General features: G+C 57.6%; 1 protein-coding gene across 1 annotated transcript; it reads left to right on the top strand.

Moving 5' to 3' along the window:
• The first annotated feature begins 462 nt into the window (after positions 1-462).
• RNPEP (arginyl aminopeptidase) lies at positions 463-18906 on the top strand. Its single transcript, XM_068541897.1, has 11 exons — positions 463-935; positions 4741-4881; positions 5193-5341; positions 9097-9213; positions 9729-9964; positions 11829-11942; positions 12656-12768; positions 12895-13003; positions 13821-14045; positions 17298-17440; positions 18382-18906. Exons 1-11 carry the CDS (start codon positions 495-497, stop codon positions 18538-18540), a joined length of 1947 nt encoding a protein of 648 aa, XP_068397998.1. The 5' UTR covers positions 463-494; the 3' UTR covers positions 18541-18906.
• The last annotated feature ends 200 nt before the right edge of the window (positions 18907-19106 follow it).

The raw sequence follows: 19106 nt of genomic DNA on the forward strand, positions 1-19106 counted from the left end.
TCAAATTGTTCCCCCCCCCCCACGCCCCCCCCGCACGCCTGTCGGAAGTCCTGAGACGCCGGTGCAGAGCTGGGAGTGGGGGAAAAGTCAGGAAGAGAGGCGTGGCCCGGCCGCGTTCCGGGGCGGGGTCTGCACGGTGGGGCGGGGCCGGAGGCAGGGTCCGGGTGCGGCTGTACCGGGGCCTTGGCAATCGGCGGGGCGTGGTCTGAGCTTTGTGGCGTGGTCACGCCGGTTCCGGGCGTGGTCTGTGGAGCGGGGCCTGCACCGGTGCACGGGGGCCATGGCGAACGGCGGGGCGTAGTCTGAGCTTTGGGGCGTGGCCGTGCTGAGTGCCGGGGCGAGCCCAGCGCTGCCTGTCGGGGCCCACTCGGGTGCGCGGCAGAAGCGCCGGGGACCACGACAAGCGGGGGGGGCGGGGCCAGGCCTGCGGTGGGGCGGGGCCTGCGCGGTGGGGCAGGAACTGCGACGGCCCGGTGCAGCGGCAGCGCGGGGCCATGGCGGGCAGCGGGCGTGGGGCTGGCGGGCGGGTGTTGCACGCGGCGCAGGCCGAGGACGTGGCGTCGGCCTCCAACTTCCGCGCCTTCGAGCTGCTGCACCTGCACTTGGACCTGCGGGCCGAGTTCGGGCCTCCGGGGCCGGGCCCGGCCAGCCGCGGGCTGAGCGGCTCGGCGGTGCTGGACTTGCGCTGCCTGGAGCCCGGCGGCGCTGCGGAGCTGCGGCTGGACTCGCACCCGTGCGTGGAGGTGACGGCGGCGGCTCTGCGGCGCGAGCGGCCGGACGCGGGGCAGCCGGAGCCGGAGCCGGAGCCGGTGCCGGTGTGTACGCGGCCCTTCTCGCACTACGGCCAGGCCCTGTGCGTGCGCTTCCCGCAGCCCTGCATCGCCGGCGAGCGCCTGCGGGTGCAGCTCACCTACCGCGTCGGCGAGGGACCCGGGGTGAGTGTCCCAGCCCCGCGCCAGCCCCTCCTCCCGCCCCTCCTCGTGCAGATGCGCCCCCCTCATCCCCTCCCACCTCCCCTCCCATACCTCCACCCCCTCCTCGTCCAGATGATCCCCCATGCCCCCTTTCCCCCCATCCCATCTCTTCGCCCCATCCTCATCCAGATGCTCCCCCCACCCTTCCCTCCCCCGGCACTGCTGTCTCTAGTCCACGTCTGCCCGAGGAGGTCACCTCCTCCAGGCTGGACAGCAGACGGTTCACGAACAGAACTTAGGGTTGTCGCTGCGCTCGGCCTAGGCCGGGCCCTGGTGACGAGCTGATCCGCTCTCCTCCAGGGTGGCCTGACAGTGCTGGCTGGTTACCCGCTGCTGACTCAGTCCTTTGTCCCAGGTGCCCACCTAATGCCTCGGGCTGAAACAGCTCGAAACTGGGCAGTTAGTAGTGTTTCCTCCTGCGAAGTCCTGGATTTGATGAACAAAAAAATCTGAGTAAAACTGAGAACCAGAATTAGGGTGTACCAGGCTTTGTAATAACTTGGCTTTCTCACTGTTGGTTGACTCAAATCTTAACTGGGGGGCGGGGGGCGGCAAATGCTGGCGATCAGAAAGGGGAAGGTCATGTGTCCACATCTGTGAATGTCCGGGCATGGCTGCCAGTCCTTTCTTGGATGGGGTGTGCTACAAGTCTCAGCTGGCTGCCTGCCTGCCTACCACGGAAGCTTGCTTATTTGGTTGCACTTCCCCTTTTGCTGTTGGAACTCGCTCCAAGGGCAGTTCTGTTTCCATCTTTCACCATTCGGGAAGTAAATGGTGAAGGTCTTATGATAGAACTTGTTTAAAAAATTAAAGTCCAAAGCAATGTAGACTGACCTCTAAGGCAGAGGAGAAACCCAGGGACCTCTAGGGATAGCATGCCATCTGGAAATGTGTTTGGTTGCTCTAGTATATTTTGGTTCCTGGTTTGGGGCAGAAATTAAATAGGATAACTGGAAAAATTAGGCCCTCCTAGATGTGCCTAACAAAAGTGGCACCCCAAATTAAATATCGGAACTAAATAGCTTTCATTTAAGACATGGCGGCAGAGATACACGCTTGACGAAGAACTGTCCTTTGCCCTGTGAAGGTCTCCACTGGTGGCACTGTGCCTGTTCCTTCCTCTCATTGCCACCGTCCCAGGGAGGGCTCTCACCTTGGACGCCGTGGGTCCCAGCATCTCCCTGACTTGGACTCTATAGTGTGTGTCCTGCCAGCCTCCTTCATTTTCTTCTCTTCATGTCAATAAAACAAAGCCAAGAACCAAAGAAAGCTCAAGCAAAGATGATGAGAAGGAATTGTGGTTGAGGGGATGATAGTCAGTGTTATTGAGCTAAACCTGACAATAGTTACATGAGTTGTCTTTATATAAGTCCTAATACCGTGCCTGGTACTTCTTACTGCCAACTCATTACAGTTGTTTTCATTAATAGGATTTATTTTTTAAAAAGCTGTGTAGAGGACTTCCCTGGTGGTCCAGTCGCTAAGACTCCGTGCTGCCAATGCAGGTGGCCCGGGTTCGATCCCTGGTCAGGGAACTAGATCCCACATGCATGCCACAATGAAGATCCTGCGTGCCGCAACTAAGACCCGGCACAACCCAAATAGATAGATAGATAGATAGATAGATAGATAGATAGATAGATGTCTAGGTTACCAGGAAAACTGAGCAGATAGTACAGTCTCCATAAACCGCTTCCACACACACACTGTTTACCCTTTACTAGTGTTTTACAAGTTGGATACATTTGTTACAGTTAATGAGACAGTATAGATACCTTATTATAAACTGGAGTCCATAGTTTTTCCAGGTTTCCTTAGTTTTTTTTTTAAATAATAACTGATATTTATTGAGCAACTTTCATGTACAAGGTATTATTAGTGTTTTTTTAGTTTTTATTTTATATTGGAGTATAGTTGATTTACAATGTTGTGTAAGTTTCAGGTGTACAGCAACCTTAGTTGTTTTTTTTTTTAATTTATTTCATTTTATTTTTTTGGCCGCACGGCATGCCATGTGGGAGCCTAGTTCCCCAACCAGGGATGGAACCCTCGCCCCCTGCAGTGGACGCGCGGAGTTATAACAACTGGACCGCCAGGGAAGTCCACAACCTTAGTTTTTAATGTGTCTTTTTCTGCTCCAGGGTCCCATCCAGAAATCCACTGTGTGTTCCGCTGTCAGGTCTCCTTTGGCTCCTCTTGGCTGTGACAGTTTCTCAGACGTTCCTGTTGTGGTGACCTTGATAGTTTGGAGGAGTGTGATACCCTCTATTGGAATTTGTCGTTTTTCTCATGATTAGACTGGGGTTATGGGGGTTTGTTTGTTTTTCATAGACTATTTTTTAGAACAGTTTCGGTTTCCCAGCAAAACTGAGCAGAAGTTCACAGAGATAAGGTGTCGTTTTTGTAACGTCGTATTGAGGGCAACAGTATTGACAGGATTTATGGCTCCTGTGCTGACCTCCGGTCACCGGGCTGAGGCAGAGCTTGTTGGGTTTCTGCACCAGGACGTTCCTCTCTCTCCCCTGCTTCCGTCTGTACTGGACTCTGGAACGAGACTCATCTCACACACACACACACACACACACACACACACTCTCTCAAGCAAAGAAAACCCCAGCATCCCATTGTGTCTCCCTTGTGCCTCTTAAAAATTGGTCAGGACTTCCCTGGTGGTCCGGTGGTTAAGAATCTGCCTTCCAGTGCAGGGGGCGTGGGTTCCAACCCTGGTCGGGGAACTGAGATCCTACACGCCGCAGAGCAACTAAGCCCACGCGCCACAACTAGAGGGAAGCCCGCATGCCGCAACTAAGACCCCACGCAGCTAGATTAATTAATAATTAATTAAAAAAAGAACAAGAGACCCCTCAGGGAATGTTCTCGTTCTTAAGTCTTGTTCCCAGGGGGAAAAAAATTGGTCTCAAGTGCCTCTGTGCTCAAAGCCCTTCATCGCAGCTGCCGGGTGGGCGCCCACCTCCGCCAGAAGCCGCACTCCCCCGCGCTGTCCTCATGCTGCTGCCCACCTCCTGGAGGGACTCTCCTCCCTTCCTTCCTGCCGTCTAAATCCTGCCCACTTTTGAAGGTCCAGCCAGGGAGTTTTGCTTCCCCTGTGACACCCTCCTGGAGTCACCTGACCCTGTTCTAGCCTCTCCGCGGCGTGTGGTGCTGACACACCCTCCCTAACCCCCCCACGGTGGCATCTGTGTTACAGGTGAACTCCTCTTCGCTGTGGGCAGGATTTGGGTTTGTAAAAATCGTTCAAATGTGCTCTTGATTAAGGGCTGACAGAAGACAAGTTAAGAATCATAGCCAATGCCTATGATGTAAAACACGTTTATTCTGAAAGGGTAGATTGGAGGGATGGAGAACACACATTAATCAGACTCCTTGCTATTAGCTTCTGCTTTTCTGTGTCTTTTATCACAACTTCAAGAACAGCTTCTTCAGTATTTGTTTGTTGGTGAGAAGTTACTACAGCGGGGGGGACAGAGGAGGGAGGCAGGACCAGGGGGTCGGAGGCCACCTCAGGAATTCTTGAGACGGCCCATGGGACACACTGAGGAGTGGCCCTTTGGTGGTGTCCACCCTGGGAAGTGGACGTCAGACCTTGGCCTGGACTCCAGGGGGATTAAATACACAGGAGGAGAGAGCGTCTCGGTCTGAACTGGATCGTAAGGATTACCTCAAGCCTCCCCTCCAGCCAGCTCCGCCCTGGCCGCTCTGGGCTTGTGCAGGATGTCAGTTCCGAAAGGTTCTTGCCTCCTCTTAGGTTTGCTGGTTGGCTCCGGAGCAGACAGCAGGAAAGAGGAAGCCCTTCGTCTACACGCAGGGTCAGGCTGTCCTGAACCGGGCCTTCTTCCCCTGCTTCGACACTCCTGCGGTGAAATGCACATACTCCGCTCTTATTGAGGTGAGCAGGCTGAGGGCAAATGTACCTGCCCTTGGGATTGAAAAGTTCATTTCTATCAGGTCATGTTTCAGGTGGTAGATTATTACATCCATTGGGGGATACCTCTGAAAAACTCCTCCACCTACAGAAATTTTGTCTGTGCTAAATCCCAGCAGTTTAGCACAAGTTTAGTTTTTTGAAGCCTCTGTGCTTCCCAAGGTGGACCCCAGGCCACTGTCATCACCATGCAGGTTGCTGGTCATGCCGCCCTTCAAGCTGATCAAGAGCAGACTCTGTCCAGGTGAAATCTCCTAAGCTTTCTCTCTTGTCAGGTCCCAGATGGCTTCACAGCTGTGATGAGTGCTGACACCTGGGAGAAGAGAGGTCCAAATAAGTTCTTCTTCCGGATGTGTCAGCCCATCCCGTCCTATCTGATAGCTTTGGCCATCGGAGATCTGGTTTCGGCTGAAGTTGGACCCAGGTAGGAGACCAAGATCCCGCAAGCAAGACTGAACCAGCCTCTGAGCACAGAGGCCTCTGACCAGCGAGCGGACCTGCTGGGGTGGCTCTTGGGGTCACGTCGGAGCCTCCCGAGCCTGGGACCTTTCTGCGGCACAGGGCGTGGCCTGAATGGCCAGACGATGTGCCCTTTCCTCCCCCTCCTTCCCGTCTTCCTCCCATGTCTGCGCTGAGACCATCAGTCCTGCAGTGGCTGCGGTCCTGGGCCATCTTCAGAGGGAGATGGGAGCTCCAGCAGCAGTTTTAGAAGATGATCTTTATTAGCATCTTTAAGGTCTAAATTACCTTCTTGCTACTATATTTGCTTTTTTATCTTTGTAGCAAATCTCCCCATTTTCTCTGGCACTTAATTCCTGGAAATATATGGCCTTGATCTCTCTGTCTCCCTCTGGAGAGGCCCGGGGAAGCTGCTTGTCTGTCTGCTCCGGACACAGAGGCCTGGACCTGTGGTGGCAGAGGGGCCTCCGTGAAGTGAGATGGGTTTAGTGGAGATAAATAACGATTTTGTAAGGTTTCCTGAAAAACACATTTGACCAGGAGCACAGGTTTTTCCTGGCTGTCATCTTACCCACCAGCGTAGCATAGTCCTGGAGTGAGAGGGTCGGTTTGGATGTGAAGCCGTGGCTCTTCCTGGCCCCGGTGCTGTCCTTCTCTCTGCCGGGCCCTCAGCCCCTGGAGGTGCTGGATTGGCTACAGGCCTCGGGCTTCGCAACTGGGCTCAGCAGTGGCGCCAGGGCCGTGAGATCAGAGGGAGAGATGGGTGGGGCCCCGTTGGCATCTGCTTCCGCCACGCGCTCAGGACAGCACCAGCCCTGAGAGACGAGGGGTCCCTTCCTGTTGGACAGGACGGTAGGTGACCTGCGAGCATGGAAAATAGACAAGGGGAGGAACATCTTTTAGGGTGTTTACTCTTGCTGAGGTTCTGTTAGTAAGAGTAGGAGCTACTAAGGGGAAATGAGAGAACAGTCTATTCTAAATACACTGGATCACGGAGGTTTTTTGAACCCTCTGTACTGAAGTGACGACACAGTACGTTAATCCAGGTGACAGAACCCGTTTTACTGGAGCTGTTGACTTACTCCTGTCCCCTGTCAGGTGGACAGTCCTTGCCTCCTGGGTCACGTCGGAGGGTCTTGCGGGAGTCTGTCGAGTGGGAGGGTCTTCCGTCTAGTCCCTGTTACCGCAGGGGGAAAACCCTGGGCAGGAGAGACTGGTGGACACCCCCAGGGGCCCCTTTATGTATGGTCCCTTCTAACCCTTACAGGCAACACTGAGGGACGTATTGCTGTCTCCAGTTTGCAGTTGAGAAACTGTTGCTTTGGTAAAGAGCCTTGTGCAGTCACCTGGTTGGTAGAACTGGAATTCAAATGCAAGTGTTTCTGTTGCAGATCCCGTGCTTTTTGCCCCTAGAATCCTGGTGATGAGATTCCAGCTTGACTGAGAGCATCCTGATTTCTTTGACAGAAATCTGTGTGCTCTCGGAAATGTCGTGGGCGTCTGCGGCCTAGCCCGTTGTTGCTAAGGACGGGGCTGAAGGTCTTTGTTAGTTGTGGTGCCCTGGCTGGTGATGGAGCAGCTCAGAGTAGTGCCTGGGGACTTGGACTCTGTGCTGCATCCCAGGCCTGGACAAGGGCATCGCTGTGAACGGGGCGGGATCAGAAACTTCCAACAGCGTGGCCTCCTTCATTCTCTGCCCCTCCTGCTGACCTTCGCCCTCTGGGGGCCTCACTCCTACCACGCCCCGCTGTGCCTGCGCCTCGCCCTGAAGGGCCGCGCGTGCTCCCGGGCCGGCAGCCTCTCCCGGGACTTCTCTCCCGCCCGGGGGTGACCGGTCATCTCTCGCCCACACCCCAGGCCCTCCGGCTTGTCCTGCTGCCGCGCATCCATCCGGCCCGGGCTCCTGCCATCCCCTTTCTCCACTCAGCACCTTTCTCCACTCAGCGTCTCTCTCTTTTGAGAGACGGAGAAAATAATGCAGCTGTGCGTGGTACCCGTTCACATTTCTGGTTTCTTGGTGAGAAGCTGGAACGAGAGAAAAGGTGATGCAGGCGTTTGAGAGGTTTCCGTGCGCTCAGCCGTCCTTCACTCACCTTTGCATCTCGCGCCCCTTAAACTGCCTCTCCAGTTTTCCTTTCAGACGCCAGCCCCTCCCTCCAAGCACGGGGTCTCGGCTCTGCTTTGTGGAGATGTTTGGTCTGTCAGGTACGATTGTGTCCTGCACGAACAAGGTCCCTCCGTCTGCTCTCACCCCCCATTCGTCCGTCTGGACCCCGACGATAGGTCCTTTCTTTGTTAAAGCCAATCTCTTCATCTGACCCGTTGACTCACCCCCACCCCCATCCTCTGGGCTTTGCCTCATCGTTTAGTCCTGTCTTCACACCTGCGGCCTCCACCCCCAGCTGGCCAACTGGCTCTTTCCTCTCCACCCCTGGAGTCCAGTCCCCTAAACTCGCTGAAGCTCCTGGGGTAAGAGGCCGTTGCTCAGCGTGGAAGGTGCAGGGACTCGAGGACGTGCCCTTGGCCTCCGCTTCCCGGTCCCGGGCCCTCCTGGCCGGTCCTCGCTGGGCTCCTTGTGGGTCTGGCTGCCCTGGGCGCAGGTGCCCCCGGTTCGGTCCTCGCCCCCGGCTGTGCCTGGGAAAGCTCACGCCCTCTCGTATTGAGCATGTTTCCTGTGTCCGCAGCTCCCTAGACACAGTCTGATGGTGTCGCCCCCTGCGCTCTGCAGGGGCAGCTGTGTCACGCGGCATCTGAAGCCCTTTGTGCCCCGAGCTTGGGGCCTCTCCCACCCCCAACCTATCCCCATCAGACCTTGGACTCTGGTCACCCCAGACCCCGGCGGTTCCTCGCCTGCATGTGCAGCTCCCTTCCCGCTACGAGGCTCCTGCTTTTGCTGCTGGGACCCCCGACGCGGGTCGCCCCGCTCCCCCCCCTGCTAGAACAGTCCCCGAAGTTCTGCCGAAAGGAAGCTCTCTTCATCCTGGCCTCGCACCCACCCACTTGGCCGTCTGTCCCTCGACTGAGGATGTCCGTGTAGGGGGCGCTCCGTGGAGCATCGAGGGGCCTTGACACAGGCTTCGGCTGCAGGGCCCCTGAACTCGGGGTCCGCTCACCCTTGAATCCCGAGGACGGTCTCGGTTCCTCCCATCCCCTCTCAGCCTTGGCTTTCCTTCGGACTGGATCTTCTTCATTTTTCCCCCCCTCACCTCTGTTTCCTCATCTTTTTACTGTGAAAATTTCATAATTGAAGATTCCTGCAGGAAATGGAAGGAATGATGCATTGAACACCTGTCTGCCCATCCATGTTGCCGTACTAGGTTTGCTTTTGTGTGGATTTGTGGGGGTTTTTTGCTAGACCATTTAAAAGCAAGTAGATCAGCCTGCCTGTCCGAAGAGTGAAGACAGTTACCGCTTTTCTGTTAATGTGAATTGGTTTATCTCTAAAGTTTCAATTCCAAAGATTCGATTGTGAGAATCCTTTCTAATCTCTCCGGGGGTACACCAGCATTTCCTACCTGAGCCACCGTATGAAGGGCCTTCACACCCGTCTCGTCTCCTTACCGCGCGCCTTGCAGATGGGGACTGAGGCTCGGCGGGGGGAGAGCCTGTCGCCTGCAGGAGCGCCCCCAGCCCTCAGCCCAGCTGGTGCAGGTGCTTTCAGGACGGGTCCCGCCGTGGCCTCTGAGCACAGTGCTGCCTCCTCTGCGCCTTTGTCTCCAGGAGCTGGGTGTGGGCCGAGCCCTGCCTCATCGCAGCTGCCAAGGACGAGTATGACGGGGTCATAGAAGAGTTCTTGGCGACGGGAGAGAAGCTTTTCGGCCCCTACATTTGGGGAAGGTGTAGTATCGCGTGGACTCTCATGTCTCTGTTTTTACAGTGAGCCGGTCCTCCCCCCTCCCGCCCTGATCCGGGGGGGGGTTGCAGGGGGGAGGGGATACGCCAGGCCTCCTCCGCTGTGGCCGAGGAGGGGCCTGGGAGGGCGGGCATGGCGGTGACAGAGGTGTGCCCGTGCCCACGTTGCCGGGGTGGAGATGAAAACGCGCTGTCGGGGACGTGGCTGACTTGCCTTTCCCGTTGCTGGAAGCAGCTCCTTACCCATTTTCTCTTTGTCATCTTCAGACTTGAGGTCCCCTAGATAAGAGGCTCCGTTAGGTCTGTGTGACCCACGTGGGCCTCTGGGGAGCTGGGTGTGATGGAGCCCACCGCATGCCCACTGTGAGGGGCCTGGGAGAGGGAGGCCCGGTGAGCCAGGGGCGGGGGCAGGACTGAGGACCGGCTCGCTAGCCTGTACCGCCACCCCCGTCAGTGGCCGGGATGCAGCTGGGCCCCTCACGACAGCCTGCCTCTGGCAGGTACGACGTGCTCTTCATGCCCCCGTCCTTCCCATTTGGAGGGATGGAGAACCCCTGCCTGACCTTCGTCACCCCCTGCCTGCTGGCGGGGGACCGCTCCTTGGCCGACGTCATCATCCATGAGATCGCCCACAGCTGGTTTGGGAACCTGGTCACCAACGCCAGCTGGGGGGAGTTCTGGCTGAACGAAGGCTTCACCATGTACGCCCAGAGGAGGATTTCCACCGTCCTGTTTGGTGAGCCGCCCCCGAGGACCTGCCTCCGGTCCTGGGCCCGCGAGGCTCCTTCTGGGAGTGAAGGGAGGAGGGCGTAGTGCAGGGAGCCCGTGACAGCCAGGGAGGGCAACTCGAGACAAAGTTACGTGTAAGTAACTGTGCCCACCTCACTGCATGTCACACATCAGCAGGGGCTGGGGGCAGAGGGAGTCTCGAAAATGCCACGCGGCGGGATGAACTAGCGGTGGACGTGCCTCCCGCTGGGGCTGAAGCTGCCCTGTGCACTGTCCTCCCTAAGCCGGCGTCACCCGGGGGAGGGCGGCCCGGGCTGGCCCCCCAGGTACCAGTTCGCTTTATGAGCGAGTCGTCAGATCACTGTCATCATCACCTGTACTGAACACCTGTTTTGTGCCAGATCTCTCACGTACCACCTTCCCAGCGTCTGCACGGAGATACTGTTATTCCCATTTTACATGTGCATTCACTGCGACTCAGAGAGGATAGGAAATGTCCCTCAGCCACTTAGCAGGTGAGGGCAGATCCTCAAATTGAGCCCAGCTGTGCTTTTCAAATACATTCTCGGGAATGCCCTGGCGGTCCAGTGGTTAGGACTCCGCGCTTTCACTGCCGAGGCCACGGGTTCGATCCCTGGTCAGGGAACTAAGATCTCGTAAGCCGCGTAGCACAGCCAAAAAATAAAATAAAATACATTATCAACACAATCTCCTTATTGAAAACCCGTGGTGTATCAGGTGCTTTTGTTATTTTTATTATTTCTCTGATCCAAATCTATTTTGGCACCTATGGAAAAGCACACACAAAAATACTTATCTGTAATCTCACTGTTCAGAGATAATCGATGGTTATCCTTTCAAACATTTTTCTCTGTGTGTGTGTGTGTGTGTGTGTGTGTGTGTGTATCATCAGACTGTACATGGTTTTAGAACTGCCTTTTTTTTTTTTTAATATAATAAAGTTAAACATTTTCCCAAGTCATTAAATTTTCTTCTACAGCTCCAGAGTATGGAGGCTTCATAATTTATTCAGTCAACCTCCAGTTGTTAGGTTGTTTTCAGTTTTCAAACGAAATAATATTCTGACAAACATCTTTACATAGGTTCACGTGCATCTCAGATGATTTCAGTAAAGATAAATTTCTAGAAACATAATTTCAGGACCTGAACATTTTAAAGGCTTTTTTTTTTTTTTTTTTTTTTAGCATATATTGTCTCCTTCCCAAGTTTACACTTTGATCCAGAGTCTGTAAAGCAATAGTGTACTGGCCGCTAGGACTCCTGCACACAGCTGTTCGTGTGCGCCGTGCGCCTGAGGACACTGAGGCTGGCGGGGGCGGGGGGTCGCTGGCCCCGATCAGAGCATCTCGCGAGCGGCGGCGGTGGCTGGTACACGCCCGGGCCCTCCCCAACACTGTCCCCTCAGTAGTAGTTCTTTTTTTCCCACGGCATGTGGGATCTTAGTTCCCCGACCAGGGATTGAACCCGGGCCCTCCGCAGTGAAAGTGCGGAGTCCTAACCACTGGACCGCCAGGGAATTCCCTCCCTCAGTCGTCTTTAGAGCCAGAAGGAGACTCAGATGCTAGAAAAATCTTGGGTGACAGTTTCTCTTGTCTGACAGAACAGTCAGATGAAGAGATTCTGTTTTCGTGGGAGATCAAATTACCATCTCCACAGATAACACGCTGAACGGGAAAGGTCACTCACTGTCAGAGGGGAGGTGTGAGCGGGGGAGGCTGAGGGGTCAGCTGTCCATAGCCCCCTCTGCCCGCCGTCCCTGGGGAGTGCCACCCCCGGGCTTTGGGCCTCCGTCCTCTTTTCGGGGCCTCGTGGGCAGCGCGGGGGGTGCCAGCCGCTTTCCTGTCGCGCAGGACCCGCCTACACCTGCTTGGAAGCCGCCACCGGGCGGGCTCTGCTTCGGCAGCACATGGACATCACGGGCGAGGACCACCCGCTGAACAAGCTGCGCGTGAAGATCGAGCCAGGTCGGGGCTCCTCTGACCACCGCGCAGCCCCCGTCGGGCTGGACGCACCTGGGTCCCCCCTCCGGAGGGAGGAGCCCCCAGGGCGCTTCTGGCTGCCCCGGCCGCTCCTGAGCGGCTCCGAGATGCTCTGTGTGTCTGGGTCCCTGTCACTTACTTGTCCCTTTGCCGCCCCTTGTCCATGGTCAGGTCAGCCCCGCGGGGTTTGTAGAGCGAGGTCACCCTCACCTCACCGAGGGCGTGGCCCAGCACCAGAAAGCTCGTGACTGCTCTGAGGTCATGGATTTTTGTTTCCTAAGATTTTTCTTTAGTTCCACATGTGACTAACTTCAACCTTTCTGTGCAGTTGAAGCTCGTGTTCCTCGATGCCTCTGACTCTGACTATGAACTTCCTGTAGATGGGCAGTCAGTTCTGTTTACTCCAGAACATGCACAGAACCCAGCCTGCCCCGGTCTGGGCAGGCGCAGCGCGTGTGGGTGACGCGTGGGGCTGGGAAGGCGTTGGGTGGAAGGACCCCCCCGAGCACGGAGCCCCGGGCAGGGGGCAGCTGCAGTCCCCCTGAGCCTGCTCTCTTCGTCCTCCCATTGGGTCCGTCTTCAAGCCCCTCGAGAGAGGCCAGGATGGACCCGGAACACTCATGGCCTTGCTGTTCCTGGGAAGCTGAGTTCCGGTCTCTTCTCGTGGCTGCCCTTTGAATCCAGAGCTTTCTCTGCAGGTGTCGACCCAGACGATACTTACAACGAGACCCCCTACGAGAAAGGCTTCTGCTTTGTCTCCTACCTGGCCCACCTGGTGGGTGACCAGGACCAGTTTGACGATTTCCTCAAGGTGCATCAGCTCTGAGGTGAGGGGAGACAAGCGGGGGCCCTGCTGCCGGGGGCTCTGGGTGACCGACTGTGCCTTCCTCCCTCCCTCCCTCCCTCCCTCCCTCCCTCCCTCCCTCCCTCCTCACAGGCCTACGTGGATGAGTTTAAGTTCCAAAGTGTCCTAGCTGATGACTTTCTGGAATTCTTCCTGGACTATTTCCCTGAGCTGAAGAGAAAGAGGGTGGATTCCATCCCGGGTGAGCAGAGGAGCCGGCCCACCGCTTCTAGGTGGTCGTGGAGGGTGGGGTCTGGCTCGCGCCTGGCGGGGGGCTGAGGTGCGCCCCCTGGGGGCGGCTTTGGGGCAGACCCAGGGGCCCAGGCCCTGTCCCACAGAAGGAGCTCGCTCCCCACCTGGCCTCCTTTCCCCACTTTGCTCTTCTGCTCCTCTCTGTCCTCTGGTTTCCCCGTCCCTGGACATAGTCAGACCCTTAGCTCTGCCCAGGCTGCCCCCGCCCCGAGGGGCTCCCAGGGCAGGAATGGGGGCAGCGGCCCCACCTGGGGAGCGCGTGAGAGGCCTGCTTCCTAAGAGAGGGCGAGCACGGCCCCTCGCGGGCCAGGCAGCTCGATAGATGTGTCCCCACTTCCTGCTCCATGCTGGGCGCCGTGCAGCCAGCTCCCCAGCCAGCTAGTGAGGGGCAGGGCCGGGCAGGACCCCCAGCTAGTGAGGGGCGCGGCCGGGCAGGACCCCAGGCAGCTGGCTCCGGAGCCCGGGAGCATCAGCACGGCCGTTCTGGTCGTGGGAGCTGGGCCGCGTCCGTGCGTGTGGCTCTGACGGCTGATCTGCAGCACAGGACACGCTCACGTGGAAAGGGGCGTCCAGGTCCATGAGACAGTGTCTAGGCCTCACGCTGGCTGGGGCCCTGTGGATCAGGTGATCGTGCCGGGCAGCGGTGCCAGTGTTGGGGGAAGAGCTTGGGACGGACGGAGGCTCGAGGTCTCAGGAGCGGCCTGGGCAGGTTGGCCGTGATGCTGCTGGGGAAGTCTGACGGTATCTTCTCCACTTCTGCCGAACAGGATTTGAATTTGATCGCTGGCTGAACACCCCGGGCTGGCCCCCCTACCTCCCTGACCTCTCCCCCGGGGACTCCCTCATGAGGCCGGCTGAGGAGCTGGCCCAGCTGTGGGCGGCCGAGGAGCTGGACGTGAGGGCCATTGAGGCCGTGTCCATCTCTGCCTGGAAGACCTACCAGCTGGTTTATTTCCTGGATAAGATCCTCCAGAAATCTCCTCTCCCTCCCGGTGAGAAAAAGTGGGTTGTTCCTTCAAGGTTGGAGGGAGACTCGCGATGCTCAAGGTTGCAGGGAGACGTGTGATGCTCAAGGTTGGAGGGAGATTCGCGATGCTCAAGGTTGGAGGGAGACTCGCGATGCTCAAGGTTGCAGGGAGACGTGTGATGCTCAAGGTTGCAGGGAGACTCGCGATGCTCAAGGTTGGAGGGAGACTCGTGCGATGCTCAAGGTTGGAGGGAGACTCGTGCGATGCTCAAGGTTGGAGGGAGACTCGCGATGCTCAAGGTTGGAGGGAGACTCGTGATGCTCAAGGTTGGAGGGAGACGTGTGATGCTCAAGGTTGGAGGGAGACTCGCGATGCTCAAGGTTGCAGGGAGACGTGTGATGCTCAAGGTTGCAGGGAGACGTGTGATGCTCAAGGTTGGAGGGAGACTCGCGATGCTCAAGGTTGCAGGGAGACTCGCGATGCTCAAGGTTGCAGGGAGACTCGCGATGCTCAAGGTTGCAGGGAGACTCGCGATGCTCAAGGTTGCAGGGAGACTCGCGATGCTCAAGGTTGCAGGGAGACTCGCGATGCTCAAGGTTGGAGGGAGACTCGCGATGCTCAAGGTTGCAGGGAGACGTGTGATGCTCAAGGTTGCCGGGAGACTCGCGATGCTCAAGGTTGGAGGGAGACTCGCGATGCCCAAGGTTGCCGGGAGACTCGCGATGCTCAAGGTTGCAGGGAGACTCGCGATGCTCAAGGTTGCAGGGAGACTCGCGATGCTCAAGGTTGGAGGGAGACTCGCGATGCTCAAGGTTGCAGGGAGACGTGTGATGCTCAAGGTTGCCGGGAGACTCGCGATGCTCAAGGTTGGAGGGAGACTCGCGATGCTCAAGGTTGGAGGGAGACTCGCGATGCTCAAGGTTGCAGGGAGACTCGTGATGCTCAAGGTTGGAGGGAGACTCGCGATGCTCAAGGTTGCCGGGAGACTCGCGATGCTCAAGGTTGGAGGGAGACTCGCGATGCTCAAGGTTGCAGGGAGACTCGTGATGCTCAAGGTTGGAGGGAGACGTGTGATGCTCAAGGTTGGAGGGAGACTCGCGATGCTCAAGGTTGCAGGGAGACTCGCGATGCTCAAGGTTGCAGGGAGACTCGCGATGCTCAAGGTTGGAGGGAGACTCGCGATGCTCAAGGTTGCAGGGAGACGTGTGATGCTCAAGGTTGCCGGGAGACTCGCGATGCTCAAGGTTGGAGGGAGACTCGCGATGCTCAAGGTTGGAGGGAGACTCGCGATGCTCAAGGTTGCAGGGAGACTCGTGATGCTCAAGGTTGGAGGGAGACTCGCGATGCTCAAGGTTGGAGGGAGACTCGCGATGCTCAAGGTTGGAGGGAGCCTCGCGATGCTCAAGGTTGCAGGGAGACTCGTGATGCTCAAGGTTGGAGGGAGACGTGTGATGCTCAAGGTTGGAGGGAGACTCGCGATGCTCAAGGTTGCAGGGAGACTCGCGATGCTCAAGGTTGCAGGGAGACTCGCGATGCTCAAGGTTGCAGGGAGACTCGCGATGCTCAAGGTTGCAGGGAGACTCGCGATGCTCAAGGTTGCAGGGAGACTCGCGATGCTCAAGGTTGCAGGGAGACTCGCGATGCTCAAGGTTGGAGGGAGACTCGCGATGCTCAAGGTTGCAGGGAGACGTGTGATGCTCAAGGTTGCCGGGAGACTCGCGATGCTCAAGGTTGGAGGGAGACTCGCGATGCTCAAGGTTGCCGGGAGACTCGCGATGCTCAAGGTTGCAGGGAGACTCGCGATGCTCAAGGTTGCAGGGAGACTCGCGATGCTCAAGGTTGGAGGGAGACTCGCGATGCTCAAGGTTGCAGGGAGACGTGTGATGCTCAAGGTTGCCGGGAGACTCGCGATGCTCAAGGTTGGAGGGAGACTCGCGATGCTCAAGGTTGCAGGGAGACTCGCGATGCTCAAGGTTGGAGGGAGACTCGCGATGCTCAAGGTTGCCGGGAGACTCGCGATGCTCAAGGTTGGAGGGAGACTCGCGATGCTCAAGGTTGCAGGGAGACTCGTGATGCTCAAGGTTGGAGGGAGACGTGTGATGCTCAAGGTTGGAGGGAGACTCGCGATGCTCAAGGTTGGAGGGAGACTCGCGATGCTCAAGGTTGCAGGGAGACTCGCGATGCTCAAGGTTGGAGGGAGACTCGCGATGCTCAAGGTTGCAGGGAGACTAGCGATGCTCAAGGTTGCAGGGAGACTTGCGATGCTCAAGGTTGCAGGGAGACGTGTGATGCTCAAGGTTGGAGGGAGACTCGCGATGCTCAAGGTTGCAGGGAGACGTGTGATGCTCAAGGTTGGAGGGAGACTCGCGATGCTCACGGTTGCAGGGAGACTCGTGATGCTCAAGGTTGCAGGGAGACTCGTGATGCTCAAAGTTGGAGGGAGACTCGTGATGCTCAAGGTTGGAGGGAGACGTGTGATGCTCAAGGTTGCAGGGAGACTCGCGATGCTCAACGTTGGAGGGAGACTCGCGATGCTCAAGGTTGCAGGGAGACTTGCGATGCTCAAGGGTGGAGGGAGACGTGTGATGCTCGTCCCAGGTGGCTGCGGTGCATGGGAGGGAGGGTGGCGGGTGGACAGAAGCCCAGGGCAAGGAGCGCGTTGGCAGAGGGATGCAGGTGCCTGCACGAGTGCCGGGCAGTGGGAAATCATAAAACCTGGTGCTTGTGGAGTCCTCAGCTTATGCAGGTCATTCTTCTAAGCTCCCCCAGCTATGACGCCATCTAATCCTCGTCGCTGCTCTGTGACCCCAGGGACTGGGGAACGAACCCGAGGCACAAACTGATCCCACAGCCAGTAGATGTGGGGCTGGGGTCTGGACCTGCTGGGCCGCAGCTCTTCAGCACACATGCTTTGTTGCTGCTTAGCCAGAAGTAGTATTCACCAAGGGGTGTGAACTCAGAAAAACAGAGCAAGGTGACGTTTAGCAGGTTGACGGTGGGATATCTGAGGCAGTGCGCAGGCTGTAGTCCGGGAAGGATGATGGGGTGACCACAGGAAGTCTATCTTAAGGGAAGGTTGGAGGAAGAGCCGTGGGAATTACAGCAAAGTCAAGACGAGGCGTGACCACCTCGGGCCTGAAGGAGTAGGAAGAGCGGGTGGTCGGCAGCCTCCGTGGAGTTCCTCCTGGCGCCCTCGGAGGGCCTCGGGCACACACATGGCCGCCTCAGCTCATGGTGTGCTGGCGAAGTCGCTAATGACCTGTTTCTTTTCTCCAGGGAATGTGAAAAAACTTGGAGAGACGTACCCGAAGATCTCAAATGCCCAGAACGCGGAGCTACGGCTGCGATGGGGCCAGATTGTCCTCAAGAACGACCACCAGGAGGATTTCTGGAAAGTGAGGGATTTCCTGCACAGCCAGGTGGGTGACCGCCACCTGCCTGTCCCCCTCGCGCACACGGCAGGCAGGGTCTCTCGGACCGCCCTCTCGGGAGCAGGGGTGAAGGGCCTGGTGGGGTCCTGTGAGCAGGCTGTGGTGCCGCCGTGGGGGAGAAGCCCCGGGCCAGGAGCTCCTGCAGATCAGCCGGGGAGGCCTGCGGGGAAAGAGGCAGTCAGCACTGACCCGAGGCAGGGAAGGTCATGTGTCAGCGGGGCTGGTCTCGGAGGGAGGCCGGAGGCCAGGAAAGGTGAGTGAAGGTGAGATTATAGGCTCCTGCTCCCGGGGGAAGCTGGTGACCTGGGAGGGTTCAGAGACCTGCTGGACCCAGGTCACCCGGGAGCGCTGCCCTGCCGGGGAGGGGCCCACGGCTCTCAGGATGAACCATTCCACAGGATTCCAGAGCCGGGTTATGGACAAGCCATGCGCAGACTCCCTCACCTGTTGGCAGGTACCTGCTGGCAGGTTCTCGAGCCCCTGAAGGCTTCCCAGCCTCTGGGTGTCAGGTGTGGCTGTCTCGCGCTGACGTGAAGGCGCGGGTTTCCTTCTGCTTGGCTGCAGGCGGTCCTTCTGGGGCCCTGGTTTAGGTTTAGGTTCTGCAGCCTTTGCCGTGAGCTGTTGCCTCGGTGCCTGACCACTTAGAGCTCTGAAAGTTTTGAGTCTCCCATGTGCCAACCCCCTACTCAGTTCTGTTGAGTGTAGACATCTCCAGGAGGGTGAATACCAAGACCTAGCCGTGTGGATCTTTGGCCAAGAAGATTCTGGAACACAAGCCCTCGTGTCTGGGAAGCCCCCCATTCCAGCAATTATACCCGTATCCCTTTTGGCCCCTGATCACGAGGCTGTCAGATGGGCCCAGGGCAGGGGCTGGGGGCTGCAGACCACCGAGCAGGCTGATAGGCCTCGAGCACGTGCGTCTCTTGCAGGGGAAGCAGAAGTACACCCTCCCACTGTACCACGCCATGATGGGGGGCAGTGAGGCCGCCCAGACCCTCGCCAAGGAGACCTTCGCGGCCACGGCCTCCCAGCTCCACAGCAATGTGGTCCACTACGTCCAGCAGATCGTGGCGCCCCTGGGCAGGTAGAGGCTCCCGCCGTGGCCTCTGCGTCTGCAGACCGCCAATTCCAGTTCTTATCAGCTTCCCAAGTTCACGTCCCCGTGGGGTAACCTGTTCTCTGGGCTTGGTGTTTGGGACTCTGGGCTTCTGCTCTGACTGGACGGCTCTGGACCCGTCGTGCGACCAGCAACCTCCATGCTCTCTGGGCTGGGTGGGCGGCAGGCTTCGCCCTCCCCGCCTGGGTCTTGGAAAAAGCGGGAAGGATTTTCTTTTCTCTCTCTCTTTTCTTTCTTTTTTGCTGATTCTTGAAGTACTGTGCAAAGGGCTGATTTCTGGTGATTCCTTTTTCAGGTTTAATCCATTATTTTAATAAATATTTTTAAGTGAAAAGTATTTTGGTGACTGTGAAATCCCTTCTCCCAGGCCCCGCTCTCTGTTCTGAGCAGGTCAGGGGGAGACCCAGAGCAGGACGCTGGCTCCCTGTTCTTAAGGAGCCTGGGCTGGAGGAGCTGGGGTTCCCACAGGAGCATGTGAAAAGCAGAGGGCACGGAGGCGTCCCTCCGTGCAGCGTCCCGCACGCCCCCTCCTCTTCA

This window comes from Eschrichtius robustus, chromosome 3, assembly GCF_028021215.1.
Source record: "Eschrichtius robustus isolate mEscRob2 chromosome 3, mEscRob2.pri, whole genome shotgun sequence".
Taxonomy (NCBI): Eukaryota; Metazoa; Chordata; class Mammalia; order Artiodactyla; family Eschrichtiidae; genus Eschrichtius; species Eschrichtius robustus.